The sequence below is a fragment of the Centruroides sculpturatus genome, unplaced genomic scaffold, assembly GCF_000671375.1.
Source record: "Centruroides sculpturatus isolate CEXI.00-Female unplaced genomic scaffold, Cexi_2.0 scaffold154, whole genome shotgun sequence".
Classification (NCBI taxonomy): Eukaryota; Metazoa; Arthropoda; class Arachnida; order Scorpiones; family Buthidae; genus Centruroides; species Centruroides sculpturatus.
The window spans coordinates 488276-514843 of NW_019384392.1; the positions used below are offsets into that span (position 1 = coordinate 488276).

At 30.4% G+C, this 26568-nt stretch overlaps 1 protein-coding gene across 1 annotated transcript in view; it reads left to right on the forward strand.

The window, feature by feature from the left end:
• The window catches only part of LOC111618247 (nuclear pore membrane glycoprotein 210-like), a 107054-nt gene extending 81636 nt beyond the window's left edge, over positions 1-25418 (forward strand). The window contains exons 28-51 of the mRNA XM_023359733.1: positions 1035-1136; positions 1211-1339; positions 1410-1537; positions 1625-1772; positions 3453-3515; positions 3583-3762; positions 3829-3909; positions 16458-16589; positions 16669-16833; positions 16904-16995; positions 18877-19054; positions 19122-19294; positions 19760-19937; positions 20005-20177; positions 20997-21036; positions 21989-22121; positions 22202-22335; positions 22406-22544; positions 22630-22779; positions 22844-23112; positions 24408-24627; positions 24716-24841; positions 24926-25024; positions 25093-25418. Coding sequence (XP_023215501.1) covers positions 1035-1136; positions 1211-1339; positions 1410-1537; positions 1625-1772; positions 3453-3515; positions 3583-3762; positions 3829-3909; positions 16458-16589; positions 16669-16833; positions 16904-16995; positions 18877-19054; positions 19122-19294; positions 19760-19937; positions 20005-20177; positions 20997-21036; positions 21989-22121; positions 22202-22335; positions 22406-22544; positions 22630-22779; positions 22844-23112; positions 24408-24627; positions 24716-24841; positions 24926-25024; positions 25093-25238 — 3378 coding nt within the window. The 3' untranslated portion in view covers positions 25239-25418. The remainder of the gene's footprint in view (positions 1-1034; positions 1137-1210; positions 1340-1409; positions 1538-1624; positions 1773-3452; positions 3516-3582; positions 3763-3828; positions 3910-16457; positions 16590-16668; positions 16834-16903; positions 16996-18876; positions 19055-19121; positions 19295-19759; positions 19938-20004; positions 20178-20996; positions 21037-21988; positions 22122-22201; positions 22336-22405; positions 22545-22629; positions 22780-22843; positions 23113-24407; positions 24628-24715; positions 24842-24925; positions 25025-25092) is intronic.
• Positions 25419-26568: the final 1150 nt, after the last annotated feature.

The window sequence follows — 26568 nt, forward strand, 5'->3', positions numbered from 1 at the left end:
TTTTATTGACCTACCTCAAACAGTTAGAGTTATGCATGTTACATAACCTGCTGAATATATACATTCTTTGGATACATTCTATATTCTGTAGCAGGGATGTTAAGTGACTTTCTTTCCCACCCTATAGTTAAAATGTCTAATTATGTATTTTTATTTCATTTTTAATTTAATACTGACAGAATTACATTATAAAACATAATTCTTTCTGAATTGTTAAAACAGTTATATTGTTAATTTTTTATATTATAAAAATGTTTTCGTTCAGTAAATTATTTGGACTAAAATATTTATATTATAAAAGATATTATCTGGTTTTTATTGTTTATAATTAAAACAATTTAACAGAAATAAACAGTTACAATTTTTATTTGTAACATTAAATAGATCGTTAATGTTCAATATTTTGTACTAAATGTGATATAATTGCTCTTATTTTATAATATAATTAGTTTTTTTTAGATATTTTAGAGTTATTAGTACACTGTGTTTTTCTTTTATCCATTCAATTTTTCAACATCAATTATGAGGACAAAACAAAAAACATGATTTTTTTTTCATCTAGACATATTTTATTCTGCTAATTTGATAGCTTGATAAAGCTGTTAAAACAAAATCTATTTATCGTATGATGAACATTTTTTTAAATGTTAAAAATCAAATTAAAGTATTAATTTCTTTAACTAGTGCTCTATGGTTCAAAATTATGATTGGAAAATATTTAATGTGAACAATTCAGAATTATAAGTTCAAACACACAATATTAGTTAATTAATGCTTCTAACTGTAATTACTTAAGAGTTTTAAAATATCTGATCACTGCAAAAAAATGAAAAAGCTTTAATTATTATAATATTTGAAAGCTTTTCAATAAAGTTCCTTATAAAAATTTTATGAAAATGCAGAAAATATTACAAGAATATTAGTTTAGCGATGATAAAAATTTTCAATAATTTTATATATATAGTTTCCTTTAATTCCGAAATAAATAAATATTTATGAACAACGTCTAATAATATCTATTAAATTTATTTCAGAATTATTTAAATATAGTGCAAGGATCTGGTCAGTTTTATATAGATATGAGTAATAATAAAAAAGCTAAAGTTCAATATGTTAAGGCTACAAGAAAAATTGAGGTAATTGTTTTCTTTTTGTTTAAAATTTAAAATGTATTAAATAAAATTGTAAATTTTAATATTTGATGATTTAGATTGCTCCATTGGAAGATGGAAGTTTTACTCTCACAGTTCATGATATGTGTTTGGAAGCTCGAAAGACCATCGCTGCCCAAATTCAAATTTCAGGCATTTCAGCTATTCGAATACATATGGTTGATAAGGTATAATGCACTTGCTATTTAATCCTGTTTTACTTTTAAATTTTTATGAAAAATATATTTTTATATTTAGGTTGAACTTGGAAAATCATTTACAGCAACATTAGAAATATTAGATGAAGAAGGTCATCGTTTACCAACATCATTGTTTCCACTTATTAATTTGAAACCAATCTTGACGTCAAACATCATAGCAGTTAAGTATGTTAATTTTATGATTATTACATAAATGTTGATTTTTTCCCCCCTCTATTTAAATATTACAGAATAACTTTAAAATTCTTTTAGATCTGAAGCAGTAAAAGATGATAATCAATATCAGGCATTTTATGTGATAACTGGACTTTCTCTTGGTCATACTTCTGTAATTTTCACTGCAGCAACTGATGCAGAATCAAGTACAAAAACCATTTCTAGTGAATCCTTTCCTATACAAGTAATAACATTTTCTTTATTTTACTTAAAGTAATTAAAAGTTCCCTTAGATATCATTTTGAAAACCTTTTATTGTTAAGTTTAGAATTAACATTAAAAAACTAATAGTGGTGTTCAGACTTACTCTTTTCAATTGTCTTTTTTTATTCAAAATATTTGAAAAATAACTAATATGAATATTTAAGATATTAATGATTATGTAAATGTAATTAATCACTTTTTAACAAAAAAGTTTTTACCTTTGGTTATCCAAACTAAATGGTTGAATATTTCCATAAAACAAACTCAGCTGCTATTTATTTATCAAATGTATTATTCTTACAGAATTAATATTACAATTAATTGTATCTGTTTAAGTAAGACTGCATTCACACTGCCAGTGACAATGACCACAGTTCCTAAACAATAATGATGGAATGTCTTTCATTGTTTTCATTCATCACCAAAGTATTCACACTGTTTATTGGTTTTCAAGTTAGAGCTTGTGCAATTTACATTAGGCTTAGCATTATTCCATAGATTTCCATACTTTTAGACCATATTCATCTGTTTTAAAAGTGGTTACACAGAGTAAAGTTGACAACTGCTTTTTTTATTATATATTTCTAGACATGTTTTAGAGCCAAGGTCTTTCTTCAACATATGAGATTAGGAAGATTTAGGAATTGTAGGAAGTTCATATTGATTGGCCACTATCATTAAGACGACAAATGATGAATCTCAAGTAATGTTCAAATGATGAATGACTAAGATGAAAATGCAGCAATAACAACTAGTGTGAACATTTTACAAAGAATAAAAATATCAGTTTTTGTCATTGGCAGTGTGAATGCAGCCTAACAGTCATCATTAATTCAATTTACTTTGAAGTAAAATAAATACATCTTTATTCCTATGTATTTAAATTGATAAAATGATATTTGAATCCCATCTAGATCTAAAAATTTTAATGACATTTAACCATTTACTTCTAATTTAATTTTTTTTCCACAGTAAAAAACAAGAAATAATATAAAATTTTCATGGAATACAGACCTTTTAAAAGTTGAATATTTTAAAGAAAACATTAAGATACATCCATATTTTAAGTTTGGAAATGTTAAAAAAGGCATCTTAAATTTTAAGAAATATAGTATAACTGTTGTAATTATACTATATATTGCTAATTTGATCTTAATATTATATTATGCTTGCATACCTTCAAAAAATACTTGGTTTAGTCACAACTTACTTGTATTGTCACATTGTATATGCATACATATAGTTTGATGCTGGAATAAATTTTAAACAGTTTTAGCACAAGACTTTTAGTAGTTAAACTATTATATAAATATATATATGTCCATTTTGAAAATTGTACAAATTAAATTGAAAACATCAATCAATAACTTGTGAAAATTTGAAATTTATTTAAGTTATTAATTAATATAATTAACCAAATCACAATCAAAATTGTTTATGATTCAATAGTTTCCATTGTGATTTTATTAGCAGAATTCAATACACTTTATTTTATTAAAATCAAATATCAATGCTATTCATATTTATATAAATAATGATTGAATTGGTAAATATGTGAAAAATTGAAGCGGTATATAGCTTAATAGGCATAAATTAATATTTAACGTTTATTTAAAATTATCCTTTGTTAAAATTTTAAGAGAAAAGTTTATATTTTAAGGTATTTCCACCTCTTCGTATTGAACCAAAAAATCTTACATTGATTGTAGGAGCAACATTTCAAGTAAGATTTATTTATAGATAAATTTATAAATTTCCCAGATTTATACAATAAAATAATTAATTTATAGGTGATATGTTCTGGTGGACCTCTACCTCAATCTAATGTTGAATATAGCATTTTAGAACAAAATATTGCATCAGTGAACACTGCAGGAATTATCACTGCTTCAAAATTGGGGAAAACTACATTGACAGCAAAAGCTGTTGGACATGATAGGAAAACAGGTCATTCTGTTGTATATTCTCAGGTATTATTATAATTTGAGTTTTGCACATGAAAATTTACAATATTTAATTAACATTAATATTTTAAGGATCAAGTGGTTATTAATGTGATATTGTTAAAAGGCATCAAAATCAAAGCTCCTTTAACAAGATTGGAAATAGACACAGAGGTAAGAAATTTAACTAAAATTTAAATAGTTTAAACTTTGACAATCAATAGTATTTATTTTATTTTAAATTATGGTTGACTGACTTTGAGGGTTGATTGTATTTGCATAAGCAACTTTAATTTTTGTATATTAAGCTATTTTTTTAATGAAACTTTACTGGAGTCTACTCTTGAAAGTGAACAGTCTTATACCTTGCAAGTAGCGGTAGCAATTAGAAGTGTAAGTAAAAATGGAACAAATGAGCATCGAAACTTTGGACCAAGTATTCACAGAACGAATCGCAGGTGCCAAAGAAGCCCTAGACCTCTCCAGAAACTTTAGCAAGCAGCTGAAGGACAAAATTATTTACGAGCTGGACGAGGCAAGCTACCTCTTCAAACAACTGAGACACTCCCTAGAGAAAGTCGTCTCTCACAACCAGGACCTCGAAAAACAGATCGAAAATTCTCGTATTTCGGCTTCCACGAGCCACGCAACCCCACAAATGGGGAAACAATCTTATGCTGAAGTGGTAAAAAGACCACCCAGACCCTCTAACGATAGAGTAGTGTTAATTTATCCGAAAGAAGAGGGAAATATCGAAACAGTAATGCAAGACCTGGAGAAAGATATTAATCCGACGAAAATAGGAGTCGGTATAGAAGCCACTAGAAAAATTAGAAATGGCTACGCTATAAACTGCAACAGTTCTGAGGGTGCCAAACGCCTATCAGAAACACTAAAGACAAGGGAAGACGTCAATGTGCGTAGTCCTGGATTGAGGGATCCCAGAATTATCCTTCCGAAAATAAACTGGTCGGTCCAGGAAGCCGAAATTAAGGAATGCCTACTCAATTAAGGCAGTCTGTCCCTTCCCCCCGACCACATTAAACATGTTTTCTTTATGGGGAAGGAGGAGAATCAAGAACGCTCGTGGGTTGCTGTTATCTCTCCCGAGCTAAGGAGGCAGCTGGCCGAGCAGAATGATAAGCTCTTTATGGGATGGTCAACTAGGAAAATACACGACTTTTACTACTACAAGAGGTGTTCTGTATGCTGGAGATACGGACACACCAAGGCTACATGCTCCCAGAATCCTCACTGTTCCTTCTGTGCTTCAGAGCATCATGCGTCGAGGGAATGCCAGGCTGAACCAGAGGACTTCCACTGCATCAACTGCCTACGATATAATGCATCGTGTCGCCAGCCAAATCACCGTGTGGACCCCAGGCACACCGCTTGGAGCCGTACCTGCCCGGTCTACAAGTATCAAGTGAAATTAAGCATAGCCTCGACCAGAAAGTAAAAACCTCTACAACAAGCGCTTCGTTAATATATTAATCAAGATGGCGCTGAAACTCATCCAAATCAACTTAGATCATTGCGCGACGGCCACGGACCATCTCATTAAAGTCGCGACTGACCACTGCTTCGATCTAGCGATAATCCAAGACCCCTACGCCACTTCACGGATACTTAATGTTCCGGGAGGTGTCGAGTGTCTCAATTTAGGTTTAGCTTCCGCGATCCTAGTATTTAACAATAATATTAGCGCCTCGCTCGTTCCGGAACTGTCGAACGAATTCTCCACCTCAGTCCTAATAAACCTACGAAACTACAAATTCATTCTAAATTCCACGTATCTCGCTCCATCTGGGCAAATTCTTAATCAACTCTCGGCCATTCATTCTATCTTCTCGTCTGTCCATCTTCCCCTAATTATCGGAATCGACGGAAATGGTCGGTCACCCGTTTGGTTCGACAGACTTCGGAACGAGCGAGGCGAACACCTATTAGAATTTATCTATGACCTAGATTTCAATATCCATAACTCTGGTGACATCCCAACCTTCAGCGCACATCAGGGCGAAAGTTATATCGACCTTACACTCTCCAAAGGAAGCATAGGAAATTCTATTATAAATTGGCAAGTCCTTCTAGAAGAAACCCTCTCTGGACACAGATACATAACTTTCGATTTAATCCTAAGCCCTCTCTCCACCCCTCCTGTCCAAAGAATACTAAATTATAATATCAAAAAAGCCAACTGGAATATGTTTAGTCAATTGCTCGTCGAAGGCAATTCTGCTCTCAATTCTCAAATGAATCATTATACTCCTGTGGATGATTTAGTCCATGAATATACAAAGTTGCTACAAAATTCCGCGAATGACTCCATTCCTGTTAAAAAAAAGTTACAAAAGAATTGTCCCCTGGTGGTCTGACGCTTTGACTGTCTCCAGGCGTCGTGTCAATAGATTAAGACGCAAATTCCAACGAACCAATGGTCCAGATCATAGCGATTCTCGCGAGCAATATAAAGCTGCCAGAAGGGACTATCAAAAACTAATAAAAGAATCCAAAACTGAGTCGTGGAAGAAATTCTGCACGATTGAAGGCAATTCCTCCCCTTGGAGCCGCGTCTATAAACTATTAAGGAAAGACTTCTCGACCCACATAACCAAGTTATCCATCAAAAATTCCGCAGGCGAAACTTTATATGATGATAGAGCGGTAGCCAGCCTTTTTATAAATACTTTCTTTCTCTCGGACGACCCGTCATCCGATTCCCCCTATCACAGGCAGATCAGAGAAATCATTGAAACCCCTTACTCAAAGGAAAACGACTTGCCTTTTAATATTTCGGAAATAAATCAAGTTGTTTCGGCCCAGCATAGTAAGAAATCCCCCGGCCATGACGGGCTAAATGCAGAAATTATTAAAAACGCCTTTAACCTAGACCCCAGTATCCTCTCCCACATCTTTAACCGCTGCCTGTCTTCCGGGTGCTTTCCGACAGCGTGGAAACATGCTATTGTTTGGCTCATCCCCAAGCCAGGGAGGTGTTTGGACTCTGTAAAATCTTTTCGACCAATAAGTTTACTTCCAGTGCTAGGGAAAATCCTAGAGAAGCTAATGATAAATAGAATAACCCATCACTTAACTAAAAAGAATTACCTAAGTAACAATCAATTTGGCTTTACTCCCCAGAAAAGTACCACGGAACCCCTAATAATAGTCAGAGACCGCATGAAAGACGCTCTTGATAATAAAAAAATATGTATCGTCATCTCTATGGACATTTCGTCTGCATTTGACACGGCATGGCCACCGCTAATACTAAACGAACTTCGAAAAGCAGAGGTTCCAAAGAATCTCTACGATCTTTTAGTTAGCTACTTTAAAGAAAGGACGGTTCAGCTAACCCATAACACGGAAACGGTCACGAAATTTATAAAATTGGGTGTCCCCCAGGGTTCGGCCGCCGCACCCCCTCTTTGGAATATTCTACTAAATACTGTGTTCAGGTTACATCTTCCAGATGATAGCGATCTCGTTGCTTTTGCGGACGACCTCTTAGTGACGGTAACAGACAAGAAAGAACATCAACTCAAAAAGAAGGCCCAAAGCATTTTGGCAAACTTAGAGGCTTGGGCTGCTGATACTAAACTAAGCTTTAATGCAGATAAAACAAAAATAATGTTTATAACGCGAAAATTAAAATTCAAAAGACTGACATTAACATTAAATGGAAAACGTCTGGAATACGTAAACACTTTGAAATACTTGGGAATTGAATTACATAAAAAATTAAACTGGTGCCCTCACGTGAGAGGTCAAATTGCGAAGGCTCTTACTATCCCTTAGGAAAATAGCTAGATTAAATTGGGGTCTAAATTCACAAACACTTGAAACTATCTATGAGGCAGTCGTTTTACCCATCCTGAGTTACGGCATCGGTGTCTGGGGGGCTTCTCTCTCTCACCAACAAATCAGGGAAATGTTTCTAAAATTTCAAAGACGAATATGTATCAAAATTATAAAAGGTTATCGTACGATTTCACGAGGTTCGGCTCTCGTAATTGCCAACAAAACCCCTTTGGACCTTGAGCTGAAAGCACGCTATGATTACTATCATATCAAAATTACCGGTTTGTCTTCGATTGGTGAGGAACCCATCCTTTTCGCCACTCAGGAGTCGGCAGCTAAGCTTCCTCACCCCGCTTACAATCGCGATTTTGCCATAACCGAATATGACGCGTCACGAGAATTGCGCATTTATACCGACGGTTCCAACAGTCCTCGTGGCACGGGTGCTGCTTTCGCATTCCTTATCAGGCAGGAATGTAGTCTACAAAACAAACTATAAACTTCATCCTGATTGCAACATAGTACAAGCAGAGGTACTTGCCGTTCGAAACAGCCTAAATTATATAATCGAAAATAAGATACACAATGTTCTAATATGTTCCGATTCCAAAACAGTCATAGCTTATCTTAAGAAACCAAAAATATCCACCGTACTTAACTTTGAAATTTACAGTCTATTTAAAACTTGTGTTGCCTCCTATAACACTTCGATCTGTTGGGTCAAGGCACACAATTCCTGCCCCGGTAATGTGTTGGCTGACTCTCTGGCCACTTCCGCCTACTCTAACGGCGTTATAGCTTTCGATTTTCTTCCCCTCTCCCATGCGAAAAGTCTTCTGCGTCGGAGGTCAACCAGGCTGTGGGAAGGCCGCTGGTCCCTAGACAACAAAGGTGATATCACACACAAATTCTTTCCCACTATAAGCCATAGGCATAAAATTAAACTAAAAAACCACGACTATATTACTACGACATTTNTCTGAAGAACTTCAAAAATTTCAAACTACATATAAAATAGATAATAAACAAGAATGCAGCACTAAATTTTCCGATCAAGAAGATATTTCTCATTCTTCTCAAACTGTCTCTAAACTAAATCATAGCATGAATGATTATTCCAATTTTTCCACTCCTAACTCTTCACTTTTTTCTGATCTTTCCATTAATCCAACTATCTCAGCTTTTAACAAAACATCACTTGTTTCTAATTCCATTTCTGATCCGCCACCTGTGTCATCTGCTTGTGAAACTCCATCGATAGACACTGTAGTTTGTTTATCTGCTCCAGCTGGTTCCTCAGATCTGCCACATGGTATGGCAGATACTGAAGAAATCAACAAAGAAGAAGCTATTATTGACCGAACTGAAGCAAACCACAAAATTTCTGCTACTGATGGTGAGCTTGTCTATGCTATCAAACAAAAAAAATTATCTTGATGCTTTTGATTTGGCTTTGATCAATTAACTAAGCATTCCATTTATATCAAAATTTATGTATTAATATCATTGATATAATTATTTAATTGCATGTTTAACATTATTTTTACTAACTTAATAAATTTATTCAAATATTTTAAAATTATTTAATTCAATAATCTTTAATATTCTTAATTTATATTAAATAATTTTTCATGCAAATTTTTCATTTTTATGATGCAGAATTGAAATGCATAAATAGCATTTCATTTAATTTAAAATTTTAGAATATCTATCAGTTATTATGTCATTTGAAAGAAACCAAATCTGAATAATACTTCAGTAATCATGCTATACATTTTTTTTAAATATTATAGTTTTTAAATTTTTTTATTTTTTCAGATGATTGTCTTGAAAGATTAACTCAGAAATTTCAATTACAAAATTTTCATATATTTCTGCTTAACGTAAATAACAAAGTTTTCGATTTTTGTACTAATTTTAGGATGAATTATTAATTTTGAAAACATTAAAGAATGATAATATGCTTTTTAAACATATAAAATCATTTATTAATTAATGTAATGTTATCATGAAAATAGATGCATGAATATTGGGTTTATGCAATATTTTCAATCCAATTAAATTAAAACTAATTGTTTAATATATAAATAAACTGCAGATATTTTTTACATCATACAATTATTCTGTTATTATTTTTAAATTAATTAATTTTTTAATATTAAATCAATATTTTGATGATTTAATTGATTGGTTATCTTATATAATACAAATTTCTGCACTTTTTTAAGACTTTTTAAAAAATTTAATATGATTAATAGATTTATTATGTTATGTCTGATGGGCAACCTGTGGCCCGCAGTAATATCTTTTGTGGCCCATGTAAAATATGAATAAATATATCAATTTCCCAGCTTAAGGAAGTACGCAGCAAAAATTCAAATATTATTTTCTACAACTAATATATATGAATAGTTTTTCTGCAGTGAATTTAGTAAAAATTAAAACAAAGAACAGGCTAACAGACACATCAAAACTACAGTAGAGCATCGATTATCCGCCCCCTGATTAACCGTCACATCTGTTAACCAACCATTCTAGTCGGCAAATTCAAATGTCTGCTAGTGATGTGGCGCTACAATATTTGGCTATGTCTTGGCTACTTTAATAGTATTTTTACGTGTTTTAGCTGACAACATGGCTTGACCATGAAAGGGAGCCAGTATTTAAATGAGGCTTAATTTTCTAATTTTTAACGATACAATAGCGACGATTATTATTTTTAAAAAATTTTTGTTAGGCTTAACAACATCGATGAAAATTCAACGCAAAGTAGGTTAATAGCGATATACTAATTACATGAGATATACTAATATACTATACTAATAATGTATTTTTTCATATTTTTCGGTTATCCGTTTTTTCAGTTATCCGACCAACCCCAGTCCCCAATTGAGTCGGATAATCGATGCTCCTACTGTATTGTTAATTTTAGATGAATTTGTCTGGTAAATTAATTTCAGATAATTCTCTTGTAATGTAGGACTTTACTGAAATCTATTTAAAACATTTTAATATAAAATGTTTTAAATAGATTTCCTACATTTTATCTGTACAATAATTATTTACATTAATAAGAAAACATAACTTATAGAATTTAAAGTTTATAGAAATAATAGAAATGAAATACTTTTAATACAGGGATGGCTTTACTCGTGTGACGTATGCATTGCTTTCACTCCGTTCTGAGCCAGATCCCGATGTAACAGTTGATAACTCAGGATTGTTGAAGTCTGGATCAAAAACAGGCTCCATACAAGTTGTTGTTACATCTTATGAAGATTTTGATGTTAAGCAATGTCTGACTGTTCTTGTTGAAGTAAGTTCATGAGTTCATTCCCTTTACATAATTTTATAAAAATAATTTATATAATTTTAAATTTTAGGTTAAACTAATTTCATACTTGTCTGTTGGTATTCATACTATAATCAAAACTGACAGTTGGCCACTTCCAGTAATTCCTTTAGGACTTACTATGACAATGGAAGTTCATTTCCACAGTGATACTGGAAGAAAGTTCAATGCTTTGAATACATCCTTGAAATTTAGACCAAGCAGGTAAAATAATTTTTTTTTTTTTTCCTCAGATATCTTTAAATAAAAATGAACTATTCAAATTTTAATTTATAATTTTCTATAAAACTTATATCTATCCACAAAATTAAGATTTTTGCTATTTTACAATAATAATATAAAAAGCTTTTTTAATAAAATATCGTAACAGATGGTACCACATGTAATTTGAAATGTTTTTGACAGGCAACTTACACATCTTGTTGCTGAATTTTTTTTAATGTATAAATTCAATAAAGTTTAGAAAATGACTATGAACAGACAGTTATTCTATTATAATTGAAATTAATCAAAATTATACAAAAGAAATTATTTCAAATAAAATAATCAAAAAGTTGGATTTTTTTATGAATAGAATAGGCCTGTTATGAAATAAATAAATAATTCATTGGGGTATAGTTTTTCTTTGATGATTGGGAGAAATAACTCAAATGATTGGTATTTTTGTCTTGCTGTGCTTTAGATCTGAAATTTGTCTTTAAATTTAAAGCTTAGTAAAATTCTTAAAGCATTAAATTTAGAGAAGCTTTTGTTTTAAGTTATTGCACTGTAATATTCTTGTTGAGTTAAACTTTCTTAATTTTGTGAAGCTACTGCAGAAACTCCTTTACACCTCATTTGTGAATATGCAAATGAGTAATATTCTTTTTGCTTGAATTCTGCTAGCTTCTATTAGTTTCCTTTTAGGAAGTTACTTATTTACAGAATTCAGACACTTAAAATGACTTGAAGTTAATCTTCTAGGTTGAAATTGCTGGCTTTTTTCCATCATTGTAAATTAATATTAATAATATTAATTTATAGCATATCTACCTGTAAAATGACTAACCAGAACAATTTTGAAGTTAAACTGTATATAAACCAGATTATAGATTTTAAAGATAGATGTATGAGAATTTTACTGTTTTAGAATCATTTACCATCATTGTATTGAGATTAATTTGCAAGAGTAATTTATATTTAAATATTGATGACTGACAAATGGAACATGTTACCTAAAATAATGTTGATATACTACATTAAGTTTAAATTCAGAGCATAACTTATAATTACTAATGCTAAAATAATTTATTATATTATTCTTGTAACTGTAATTTATTATCTGTTTACTGAATTTGCTATTAACTAGAATTGATCATAATTTTTTTCCATGGTTTTTTTTTAATTTAACGTTTTGAACATGTTTTTAGTTTTTCCAACAGAATTTTTATTTTTGGCTCTTTCCACCTTATGGCACTGACTGCCTTTCTTCCCTACTCTTTGTGGATTTAGCTAGGCCCATAATGGATGGTTGGATAATTACATAGTTAGGGACAGGGTGTGATGTATTTAGGACAGACCATTTATGTAAAATTCCTGGATTTGATCCTGGGTCCTTCAGAATCCCAAGCTGACACCTTAAATATAAAACAAATATGTAAATATTTGTAAATTCTTTGAGACAATCAGTCGTTGTAATAAGATTCTTCAGTCTTAATAAAGTTTTTAGTGTGTGAAGATTTTGGAAATGTATATTATTTAAAAATGTTTAGTGATTTGCTAATTTTGGTCTTCTATGATTGCTTCTCAGATGAATTAGTGATGAGGCAGTCCTTTAACTTAGAATTAAACTTTATTCTAATATAAGACTATACATGCACTTGTTCACATATCCATAACTTGGTGGGCAACTGAAAACAGGTCTCTTCTTGTTTCAAGCGGTCTTGCATGGATGTTGCCAGTTCATACACAGTTTGTGATATTGACACTTGCTTTAGTTTAGTATTCCCTAATAGTATCACAATTACAGAAAATAGGTCTATTCATAATATATTTGTTAATTATTGATACCAAACCAAAACATACCAGATGGGCTTAATTTTTCTTTTGGATTTTCTTAGCTATTTACACAATTAAAAATATAAAATATTTTATTTGTGGATAAAGCTTTCATAGGAAGTCTCATTTCTGGTTTTTTTCTTTCAAACAGTCATTCACATTGAGAAGACAAAATCATTTAATCTTTTAACATGTAAATGATGCAGAACATTCTCTAATGAGTAGAATTTTTGTAATTTTTGAATGTATTTATTTTTCTCCTTTGAACAATTTCATTTAAAATACAGTAGAGCATCGATTAACTGTCACAACGGTTAACCGACCATTCTAGTCGGCAAATTCAAATGTCTGCTAGTGATGTGGCGCTACAATATTTGGCTATGTCTTGGCTACTTTAATAGTATTTTTACGTGTTTTAGCTGACAACATGGCTTGACCATGAAAGGGAGCCAGTATTTAAATGAGGCTTAATTTTTTAATTTTTANGTCTGAAAGATGGTGGTACATATAATTTTAGATATGATCGCTGTCAGAGGAGGCTCATTTCCTTCCTTCACGCGCGTGCTATGGCCTGGCCTGTTCCACTAAGCGAGCTCTTGGCAGACGAAGAAATATTCGCAATAACTAAAAATTGCTTTGAGCAGAGTGCTGCATGCTACGGGCCAACTTAACCTTTTCGTGCTGGCCGCCCTTCCCGGTTTTTCGGTTTGCGGCCAGCACTTTTTCCACTTTACTAACACAAAACCGTATAAACTAAACCTTCCTTCCTAATTTGCGTAATCTTTGTACTTCTTTTAGTACTTCTTTAAAATAACTTTCTTGGCCTCTTTGTGCTCTCTGAGCGGTAAGGGGCCTAAAACCACAAATAAAAAAAAAAAAAAAAAATGAAACTTTACTGATAATTGCTTAGTCATTACCAGCCAAATTTTAATAATAATTCATTTGCAATTGTCAATTATTAAAAATGTAAACACAGTCAAACCTTTAATAATGGTCACCTATAAACAGCAGTTAATTTTTATGCTCTTTTCAATGGCTAATGTTTAGAGCAGTGGTTCTCAACCCAGGGTCCATGTAACATTACTGGGGGTCCACAGAAAAAAATACCGAATTGGGGTTCACGGTGATATTTACTGGTCTGTAGTGTAATTCTACTTCAGAACAATTGTTTTACTGAGAATTAAATTTCTACAGTATATATATTGTCAATTTTTTTATTACTCATTTCTTGCATAAGGGTTAAAATGTAAATTATTTAAAATATTGAATACATGTACGACATATATATCTCATTGACAAAGGTCAAAGAGAGATTATAAAGCCGGGGTTTGTTAGGAGAATCTTATACCATCAAAATACAGTGGGTAATCAGTTAACAAACAGTTCGGATAGTGAACAAATCAGATAACGAACACTTTCGCGAAAGATTTTTATGATCGGATAACGAACAATTACTGAACAAACTTAAAAAGAAGCGCTGGAAAATAACGAATACCGATTGGTTTTCCCTTGTCTTAAGGTAACAATTTGAAACCTTTCGGAGCACAGGAAACGTCAAAATCGACACTCAACCTGATACCAATTGGATAGTATCCCTCTGAATTTTGAAACTCTCCCTTGTAATTCCAGCTTTTTGTTTACCTTTCTGACAAATAATTTTTTATAGTCTTCGTGAGACTGACAGGCACTTTTTAAGTTTTGCATCAGTATTTATTTATGAAAGGTAAAAGTTTAACTGTCCCATTAGATATTTGTTAATGTTTTAATACCAAATTTTGAATTTCATTTGGGCCTTGCATTTAAATAATTTTTTGTGGCTAGTTGATTTCTGTTCTCTGAATTTTTGTAAGTGCTTTTCTGAACTTTTTATTTAAAAAAGAAACTGATAATATTATGGAGCCTAAAAAGAGGAGTGTCAAGAACTGTGCTCACCATAGAAACCAAGTAAGAGATAATAGCCAAGGTAAAAAGTGGGCACAAGATGTCTGATGCTGCTAGGCAGTATGGCTTGAACAGGTCTACAGTAGGCACAATTATAGCTATGAAAGATATATCAAGAAGTCTCAAGCTGCTAATGGAGTAATGAAAATCACATCTGAGAAATAAAGAGCATTTTAGAGCTCATAATAAAACCTGAAACTGTTCTGACAAAAGAAGAACTCCAAGAACTCTTAAATGAAGAATACCAAGAAATTCAGTGATGTGTGTTTTCTTTTGAAAAAGAGGAAGACAAAAGAGGACCAATGTTGACATCTACTACTAAAGATCTTTTGAAGAAGTGGGAGGATGTCAGAACAACGATCATCCAAGTGGCATCCAAACCAGAATAAGGTTACTGAGATTGGGGATCTCTACAATTACAATATTATTAATTACTTCTGAAAAATCCTGAAGAAAAGAGAAAAGCAATCAACATTGGACAGATTCTTTAACCTCACAAACTGAAAAAAACATGACTAATAAAAATGCAAGACTGCATATATATGTATTTTTACTATTACATATAAATAAGTGTACAGTCGACCCCCCCATAACACTGTTGATAATTCCATTTTATATAAATTCCATGTTGTACGAGTCTCTTAGATTTTACAAATATGTGTGCCGGGCTGTGAACGGCTCATGTATTTGTAAAATCTAAGTGACTCGTACAACATGGAATTTATATAAAACGGAATTATCAAGTGTTATAGGGGGTCAACTGTAGTAAAAAAACTATATATTTTTTTATTTTTGGAGTCTCCAGAATGAATTAATCAAATTCCCATAAAAACCTTTAGTAAATCAATAATCAGTTAACAAACAATTCAGATAACGAACAAAATCTTGGAACGGATTATGTTCATTAACCAATCACCCACTGTGTAAGTTTTTTTTTCTGTGCAATGTCTATGGGAGTCCACAAAAAAATTAAGAGGCAAAAGGGGTCCTTAGGTAAAAAAAAAAAAAAAGGTTGAGAACTACTGGTTTAAAGGGTTGATTGTATTAAGTAGAAAATAATTCTTGTATTGTGATCAATCAGTTAACAATACAATAGGTAATCACTTTGCATCTAGCTTATGCTAATAACAATAATTAAATTAAGTGATAATGTTGTGGTGAAAGTAATTAGATAACAATTAGCAAAAACTGTACTTTTATTGAATCAGATAATTTAAAAACATGTTAGAACTATTAAAAATATATAAAACTAAATTTAATAGTTAAGTTTTAAGTTGGGGTGTTTAGAGAATTTGTTCTTTTTCACATATTATATACAGATATCTAGTGTATATAAAAAATATTCTTTTAGTTTAGATTGTGATATATAACAGTCTAATCTAAAATATAAATTAAAGTAAACTTCATTAATATTTTTTATTTAAGTTTAGTTTCTTGAGGGAAAAAATAATTTTAATTTTTATTCTGAAACAACTATAATTAGATTTTTCTTTTAATAACAATATATTTTTTTAGATATAAAAAAACTTAATTCAAAAATATTTTTTGTTTTCAAAGTTAACTAATTGTCAAATTTTATTTATGCAAGATGCCAGTTTATGCTGTAGGTATTACTGAACAAGAGGTACCATTTGCTTTTGGAAGTGCATTTCCTAATCTCAATTTCAATTGGTCTGTATCTAATCAAAATATTGTTCAATTGAGAAGTGTCTTTCAACAGGTATATTTTAAATATTTTTTGTTTCATTAATCAAATAAATCAGTTTTAAATATATTGAATATTATATATGATCTCATAGAATGATATTCAACAGTCTAATGAGAATAATTTTGCCATGAGAGTTCTAGCCAAACAAGCTGGCCATGTCACATTGCGTCTTGATGTATCTCCAGTAGAACTTTCTTCAGGCGTATTTTCTCAGATAATCCAGAATTCTCAGTTATCAGCAGAAGTACAAATAGAGGTATTTTAATTATAATAATGCCCATTTCTACAATTTTCATTTGGTAATTGATTTAAATTTAATCTCCTAGATATATGAGAGACTTGAATTGTTAATTCCTGAAATTGACAATTCCAAGATACTAATGTCACCACACTCGCAGAAGAAACTAAGAAGTAATAGGTTTGTACTGTAATAATTTTTTGCTCTAGAATATCTTGATGTATCTCCAGTTTGATTTACATTAGAAAAAACCTTAAGTTCTATATGTTTTAAATTTTATCTCTCTAAAAAATTCATTATTATTATTTTCTTCTGGAAAATAAAAATAACTAAATTCTAAGAAAATCTATTCTACTCAAATGGTCATTTATTACAGTACCACTTTTTGCCATTTATGTCAAAAAGTGTAAAAGGTAACCACTATTGAAAATAGGATTATTCTTGGAAAATAATGTGTGGCGGTAATTTACAGTTTGGTTTAACAAATTCTGGTAAAACTTGTTCATGTTATCATATGAAAATGAACATTGTGACAATGGCATTTTTCCAAGGCAACAGGAAAATTTGCTTTATCAGTGTTCATTTTAATAGTTAACTGTAATAAGACAATGTAATGTTTTGAAGCAATATTAATTTTTGTCTAACTTTCAAAATTAAAAATATCTAAAGTTTCATAATTTTGTTTTGTTGTTTGTTTTTTATTTATCAAATTTTATATAAAACAAATATGTAAATATTTGTAAATTCTTTGAGACAATCAGTCGTTGTAATAAGATTCTTCAGTCTTAATAAAGTTTTTAGTGTGTGAAGATTTTGGAAATGTATATTATTTAAAAATGTTTAGTGATTTGCTAATTTTGGTCTTCTATGATTGCTTCTCAGATGAATTAGTGATGAGGCAGTCCTTTAACTTAGAATTAAACTTTATTCTAATATAAGACTATACATGCACTTGTTCACATATCCATAACTTGGTGGGCAACTGAAAACAGGTCTCTTCTTGTTTCAAGCGGTCTTGCATGGATGTTGCCAGTTCATACACAGTTTGTGATATTGACACTTGCTTTAGTTTAGTATTCCCTAATAGTATCACAATTACAGAAAATAGGTCTATTCATAATATATTTTTTAATTATTGATACCAAACCAAAACATACCAGATGGGCTTAATTTTTCTTTTGGATTTTCTTAGCTATTTACACAATTAAAAATATAAAATATTTTATTTGTGGATAAAGCTTTCATAGGAAGTCTCATTTCTGGTTTTTTTCTTTCAAACAGTCATTCACATTGAGAAGACAAAATCATTTAATCTTTTAACATGTAAATGATGCAGAACATTCTCTAATGAGTAGAATTTTTGTAATTTTTGAATGTATTTATTTTTCTCCTTTGAACAATTTCATTTAAAATACAGTAGAGCATCGATTAACTGTCACAACGGTTAACCGACCATTCTAGTCGGCAAATTCAAATGTCTGCTAGTGATGTGGCGCTACAATATTTGGCTATGTCTTGGCTACTTTAATAGTATTTTTACGTGTTTTAGCTGACAACATGGCTTGACCATGAAAGGGAGCCAGTATTTAAATGAGGCTTAATTTTCTAATTTTTAACGATACAATAGCGACGATTATTATTTTTAAAAAATTTTTGTTAGGCTTAACAACATCGATGAAAATTCAACGCAAAGTAGGTTAATAGCGATATACTAATTACATGAGATATACTAATATACTATACTAATAATGTATTTTTTCATATTTTTCGGTTATCCGTTTTTTCAGTTATCCGACCAACCCCAGTCCCCAATTGAGTCGGATAATCGATGCTCCTACTGTATTGTTAATTTTAGATGAATTTGTCTGGTAAATTAATTTCAGATAATTCTCTTGTAATGTAGGACTTTACTGAAATCTATTTAAAACATTTTAATATAAAATGTTTTAAATAGATTTCCTACATTTTATCTGTACAATAATTATTTACATTAATAAGAAAACATAACTTATAGAATTTAAAGTTTATAGAAATAATAGAAATGAAATACTTTTAATACAGGGATGGCTTTACTCGTGTGACGTATGCATTGCTTTCACTCCGTTCTGAGCCAGATCCCGATGTAACAGTTGATAACTCAGGATTGTTGAAGTCTGGATCAAAAACAGGCTCCATACAAGTTGTTGTTACATCTTATGAAGATTTTGATGTTAAGCAATGTCTGACTGTTCTTGTTGAAGTAAGTTCATGAGTTCATTCCCTTTACATAATTTTATAAAAATAATTTATATAATTTTAAATTTTAGGTTAAACTAATTTCATACTTGTCTGTTGGTATTCATACTATAATCAAAACTGACAGTTGGCCACTTCCAGTAATTCCTTTAGGACTTACTATGACAATGGAAGTTCATTTCCACAGTGATACTGGAAGAAAGTTCAATGCTTTGAATACATCCTTGAAATTTAGACCAAGCAGGTAAAATAATTTTTTTTTTTTTCTCAGATANCGACGATTATTATTTTTAAAAAATTTTTGTTAGGCTTAACAACATCGATGAAAATTCAACGCAAAGTAGGTTAATAGCGATATACTAATTACATGAGATATACTAATATACTATACTAATAATGTATTTTTTCATATTTTTCGGTTATCCGTTTTTTCAGTTATCCGACCAACCCCAGTCCCCAATTGAGTCGGATAATCGATGCTCCTACTGTATTGTTAATTTTAGATGAATTTGTCTGGTAAATTAATTTCAGATAATTCTCTTGTAATGTAGGACTTTACTGAAATCTATTTAAAACATTTTAATATAAAATGTTTTAAATAGATTTCCTACATTTTATCTGTACAATAATTATTTACATTAATAAGAAAACATAACTTATAGAATTTAAAGTTTATAGAAATAATAGAAATGAAATACTTTTAATACAGGGATGGCTTTACTCGTGTGACGTATGCATTGCTTTCACTCCGTTCTGAGCCAGATCCCGATGTAACAGTTGATAACTCAGGATTGTTGAAGTCTGGATCAAAAACAGGCTCCATACAAGTTGTTGTTACATCTTATGAAGATTTTGATGTTAAGCAATGTCTGACTGTTCTTGTTGAAGTAAGTTCATGAGTTCATTCCCTTTACATAATTTTATAAAAATAATTTATATAATTTTAAATTTTAGGTTAAACTAATTTCATACTTGTCTGTTGGTATTCATACTATAATCAAAACTGACAGTTGGCCACTTCCAGTAATTCCTTTAGGACTTACTATGACAATGGAAGTTCATTTCCACAGTGATACTGGAAGAAAGTTCAATGCTTTGAATACATCCTTGAAATTTAGACCAAGCAGGTAAAATAATTTTTTTTTTTTTTCCTCAGATATCTTTAAATAAAAATGAACTATTCAAATTTTAATTTATAATTTTCTATAAAACTTATATCTATCCACAAAATTAAGATTTTTGCTATTTTACAATAATAATATAAAAAGCTTTTTTAATAAAATATCGTAACAGATGGTACCACATGTAATTTGAAATGTTTTTGACAGGCAACTTACACATCTTGTTGCTGAATTTTTTTTAATGTATAAATTCAATAAAGTTTAGAAAATGACTATGAACAGACAGTTATTCTATTATAATTGAAATTAATCAAAATTATACAAAAGAAATTATTTCAAATAAAATAATCAAAAAGTTGGATTTTTTTATGAATAGAATAGGCCTGTTATGAAATAAATAAATAATTCATTGGGGTATAGTTTTTCTTTGATGATTGGGAGAAATAACTCAAATGATTGGTATTTTTGTCTTGCTGTGCTTTAGATCTGAAATTTGTCTTTAAATTTAAAGCTTAGTAAAATTCTTAAAGCATTAAATTTAGAGAAGCTTTTGTTTTAAGTTATTGCACTGTAATATTCTTGTTGAGTTAAACTTTCTTAATTTTGTGAAGCTACTGCAGAAACTCCTTTACACCTCATTTGTGAATATGCAAATGAGTAATATTCTTTTTGCTTGAATTCTGCTAGCTTCTATTAGTTTCCTTTTAGGAAGTTACTTATTTACAGAATTCAGACACTTAAAATGACTTGAAGTTAATCTTCTAGGTTGAAATTGCTGGCTTTTTTCCATCATTGTAAATTAATATTAATAATATTAATTTATAGCATATCTACCTGTAAAATGACTAACCAGAACAATTTTGAAGTTAAACTGTATATAAACCTTTTTCAGATTATAGATTTTAAAGATAGATGTATGAGAATTTTACTGTTTTAGAATCATTTACCATCATTGTATTGAGATTAATTTGCAAGAGTAATTTATATTTAAATATTGATGACTGACAAATGGAACATGTTACCTAAAATAATGTTGATATACTACATTAAGTTTAAATTCAGAGCATAACTTATAATTACTAATGCTAAAATAATTTATTATATTATTCTTGTAACTGTAATTTATTATCTGTTTACTGAATTTGCTATTAACTAGAATTGATCATAATTTTTTTCCATGGTTTTTTTTTAATTTAACGTTTTGAACATGTTTTTAGTTTTTCCAACAGAATTTTTATTTTTGGCTCTTTCCACCTTATGGCACTGACTGCCTTTCTTCCCTACTCTTTGTGGATTTAGCTAGGCCCATAATGGATGGTTGGATAATTACATAGTTAGGGACAGGGTGTGATGTATTTAGGACAGACCATTTATGTAAAATTCCTGGATTTGATCCTGGGTCCTTCAGAATCCCAAGCTGACACCTTAATTATTTTGGCCATCCAGTCAGAAACTTTTTATATACTGATAATATAATTATTTATAAATGTTAATTAAAATTATAAACATACTGAAAATTTTCATAAAGTAAATACATAAATAATATATATATATCAGTGTAATCTAGTGTGAAAATTCTTTTCATCCATAACTTGGTGAGCAACTGAAAACAGGTCTCTTCTTGTTTCAAGCGGTCTTGCATGGATGTTGCCAGTTNCCCTTGTCTTAAGGTAACAATTTGAAACCTTTCGGAGCACAGGAAACGTCAAAATCGACACTCAACCTGATACCAATTGGATAGTATCCCTCTGAATTTTGAAACTCTCCCTTGTAATTCCAGCTTTTTGTTTACCTTTCTGATAAATAATTTTTTAAAGGTTTGGGATGCAATCAATCCTCATCTTGTTGATTATATAAATATGATTATTGGCACAGCAATAGATCCAATTGAAACTTCCTTAACTATAGGTGATATTGTTTGTTACAGTAGCCCACTAGTAACTCAAGAAGGTAATTATATGATGATTATAAGTGTTAATATGTTTGTAATACTAAACATCACAAGTTACTCAAAGATAATAATTTTGCAGGCCAACATGGTTCTTGGTTTTCAACTAATAACGTCATGGTTATTCATCCAACAACAGGCATTGCAGTTGCTCAAAGAGTAGGAACAGATACAGTTCATTACAATGTGTCTAATGTCCTTGTTACTAACATACAGGTATGTAATTTTTTAATTGAATAGTGCTGTTTTGCTGTTATAAAAAAACTGATATAACAAAATTATTTAGGTCAATGTAAAGCCAGCTTCTGTTATCATTATTGATAGAACTGCAGTAAAGCATATCAGTAACGTTCCACGAGAAAAACCATATATAATCCCCATTCTTCTGAGAAGTGAGGCAAATCAAAAGATGTCTAATTTGTTAGGTATATTTTTGAATAACAACTATATTTTGGATTAAGTTTTTTAGTTTTGATAATTATCAAACTTTATACTTGTATATTATTACAGGTAAAAACTGTAGTCAAGAAGTTATAAATAGTGCATCATTCATTTTAAATCAGTTTCCCTTTAATTGTGAATTGTCATTAGTAAAACCTAGCATTGACATATCTATCAATGATATATTTCAAACAATGATTGGTTTTGATTGGGAGAAAGGTAAATAAATGAAATTTGTTTAATTGATTTTTTACAAAATTTTAATGAATATTTTTTAAAACAGGACAATATTATTGTGGTATTTTGCCCATAAATAAGGCATCATTTCATGACATCAGCATGTTGAATGCTGAAGTTATACTTCATATTCAACTGTTAGAGCAAACAGGAAGGCAAACTGTTCAAACTACTGCAATGTCAACAGCTAAAACAATAAACTTCCCATTTTTTCCTGCATTTCATGTCTTCCTGGAAGAACTTGTGTTAAGTAATATACAACCTGTTGGTACAGTTGCAGTTTCAGCCATTTCTTCTATACAAGAATGTATTGCTGTAAGTAATTCTGTTTAAATTTTAATTTATTTAAAGTAAGTGCTTGCATAAACATTGTTACAAATTGTTTGACAGTTAAATTGATCATGACTTTATAATAATTGGAATCTATATATGTACAAGATATTATTTGAGTAGTGAATATGCAAGAACTTTTTAAATGAAAATACTATATAAGAAGTCAAGTATATGCTTGATCTAAAGATTATTTGTTAAAGACTATCAAAAACTTCAACTCTAAACTTCATTATTACTTTTTCTGGCAGAAAAAGCAAACATTTAGACTGCAGTTTGACTATCTTTACTGTTTTCATCATTTGAATTATCTCTGAAGCATTTGACATTTGATAAATTGATGTTTTCACATTGTTGAAGACACACTTATTTTAGATTCTGTTCAGAGTAAAATATATTATGATGATTTAGTGATTGATTTTTTTTTTTTTTTTGTGAGTTGGACATCAATGAACTGTAATTGTCTCATTATAATTGCTGTTCTCTGTCCATTAAGGCAAGTATGATTCAAATGAAATTGTCACTATCCATTAGGGATTAGGAAATCATGCCCTGATCCAAATTATTTACGATTGTTATAGTCTAGATCAAATTTAACCCGAAATTATCCATAGCTATAGAATAATTGCTTACTTCATGGTCTTCTTGCCAAATACCTTATTATTTAATCCAGTTTTAAGTCATGTATCATTAAAATGTAACATATAGTTTCCATTATGTAATAGAAACTCTTATTTTATTAGTTGATAGTTTTTTCTTACTCTATGTACTGTGAGTGTTAAAAGGGCCTTCTTTTGGCCATAATGAGGTGGCCAGGTGGTGAGAGATGGGTGTAACATATCCAGAAGAGACTGCCCATGATAAATTTGAGGTTTTTTTGATTACCCAGATTTGATTCCTGGTCTCCCAGACCAGTAGGCTTATACCTTAATCACTCGATCACCTGGCCTATTAGTTGAAGGTTTGAAATATTGAAAACATTTTAAATATAATAGGTATTTTTACAATGATTAAATGCATTTTCTTTCAAACACAAAAACTAAGAGTAGAGCAGAGAAGTAATCTTCAAAAGGAGAATTTTCTGTAGCTACCAATAAAAGAATGTATGCAAATTTTGAGTATTAAGAGTTCCGATTTGAAAATATGCAGTGACTAATTTAAAAAATATTTTTTTGTTGCTGCCAGTTCCATAAGAAAATAGGTATGAATATGTATTGCATGTGTGTTAGCAAATGTAAATAGCATTTTCTTATTCAGTCATAAATGTGAAATTTTTTCAGGTGATTCCCAGCGATAGCAACCTTCTAGAAATACATCAGCCAAAAACTGATTCAAATCATCCATACACATTAATGTTTCCAGTTGCAATAAGGGACATAAGTAGTCTTTGGCAGATGGATGTATTAACAGCAAGTTTACATCTGGAAATTTCTTGTTCGCTCACAAAGCAAATGGTTATTATTCCAGTTAAATTGAAGCTTATTGGTCTGAAAGATGGTGGTACATATAATTTTAGATATTTATCATTTATTATTAATTATATATCCATATTTTACTGAAAAATACAAAATTATAAATTAATTTTCAGTTCAATGTTCACCAGTAACTTATAATGTAGGATGGAAAAGTGCTGCACAAATTTTATGGGAAAATTATCAGTCTTTCATGATAACAGTACTTTCAATTATCGGCACAATTGCTGCACTTTTTATCGGTTTGTAAAAGCTCCCGTTGAAATATTTTTGATTTAAAATGTAAATTTTAATCATTACATTTAGAATTCTTATTTAACTTACAGGATATCGTTCCTTATTAAATAGTAGAAGCCAAATTTTAACTACATCACAGCCAAATGTGTTCGTGCGTTCATACGGTGAAAGTTATTCCCCATCTACCTGTGAGTATATCTTGTATTCCGTAACAAAAAATAATTTATTAAACCTCACGAAGCGTTTGTTTTTTCAGCTTTACCATACTCACCGTGGAGAAGTACACCCTCGGGAGACTCACCCCACATGCAAAATGCATCTAGGCCTCACCTTTGGAGCGTAGACAACAGAGTTCCAGGAGGTCATTCTCCACCAATACGAACATTACACACATCACAGTAACCAGAAGTGATAAGTTGGTTCTAGTTAGTTATCTTTTACAACAATATGTGCACTCAAAATTAAGATGTGCCTTGGATTATCATTTGTGTTACTTGAGATAAATATGACTTTGCCTTTTTGTCACTGCCATTTAAAAAAAAAAAAAAAGTCGAAGCGAGTCAAAATGTGGATTTAGGCAAATAGAAGATGAAAATCCATGGAAAGTCTTTCCTGTCATCCTGCCATTTTGCCAAAATGGAGATGCAAACCCACAAGTGTTCCATCATGACAAACTGTATTTTATTGCGCGAAGTTTCATACGTGTAATTTATTTTTAAAATTATTTGGTACTTAGAAGAGGATCTTTTAAACTAGATAATTGCTAAATTTATAACTGCCCCCAAAATTCGGATTTTAAAGATCTCTTAGAAATAATTTTTTTACCGAACTAAAAAAGAAATTTTGCTTTTCGATAATTACAAAAAAAGAAAAAACAAAAAAGGAACGTGAGTCGCTGTTATAGTAGATTATATTTTACTAACCATTTTTTGGGATAGTGCCAAAAATCAACATATCCAAATCAGTCCAACTGTATTTTGTAAATCTTTGGAATATATTATTTTTAATTTTTAAAAGAGAAACAAATTATATGTATATACATATATAATATAATTTTTTGTTACTAAAAAATATTTTGTTCAGTTTGAAAGATATAACGAATATTTCTTTCGGTCAAAATTGATTTTGTAATAAATTGTTTAAATAAAACACGAAAACAAATTGATTTGATTAACTCAGACACCATCGAATAATTACACACTACGTAATTCTGTGATATGCATTCTTTAATACAGCCTGAAATTTAGGAAAATTATATGCATTATGAACAAATTATAAATTTACTTAATATTTTTGTGTATTTTACGAACTATATACAAATTTAGGGCTCGGAACGGCTTTACTTTTCACTAAAACAGTTTTTTTTTCGTTAAATTTTTTGAGTGTTTCAGTGATTAAAACTTTCTTGATTGGCTTATTGTAATGCGGATTTAGTCCGTTACAGTCTAACTGCGATCGTTGAACGTTGCAGAACGTTCTTTGTTAAATTAACGAAAAATAAAAGTTCGAAACTTTAATTAAAAAAAAAAGGTTTAAAACTTTGTGAAATTATTGAAATGATTAATTAATTAAATTATCTGACGAATGGCTCAGTTTGGTCAAGATCTTTGTCATGTTCTGCGCTGCTATAATAGTTTTCCTTAAATGATATTACAAATCCCTGAAAGGTTACTCAGATGATATTCAGTTTCTCATCATCATACCAGGGAGATTTTGCATCATGAAGAAATTC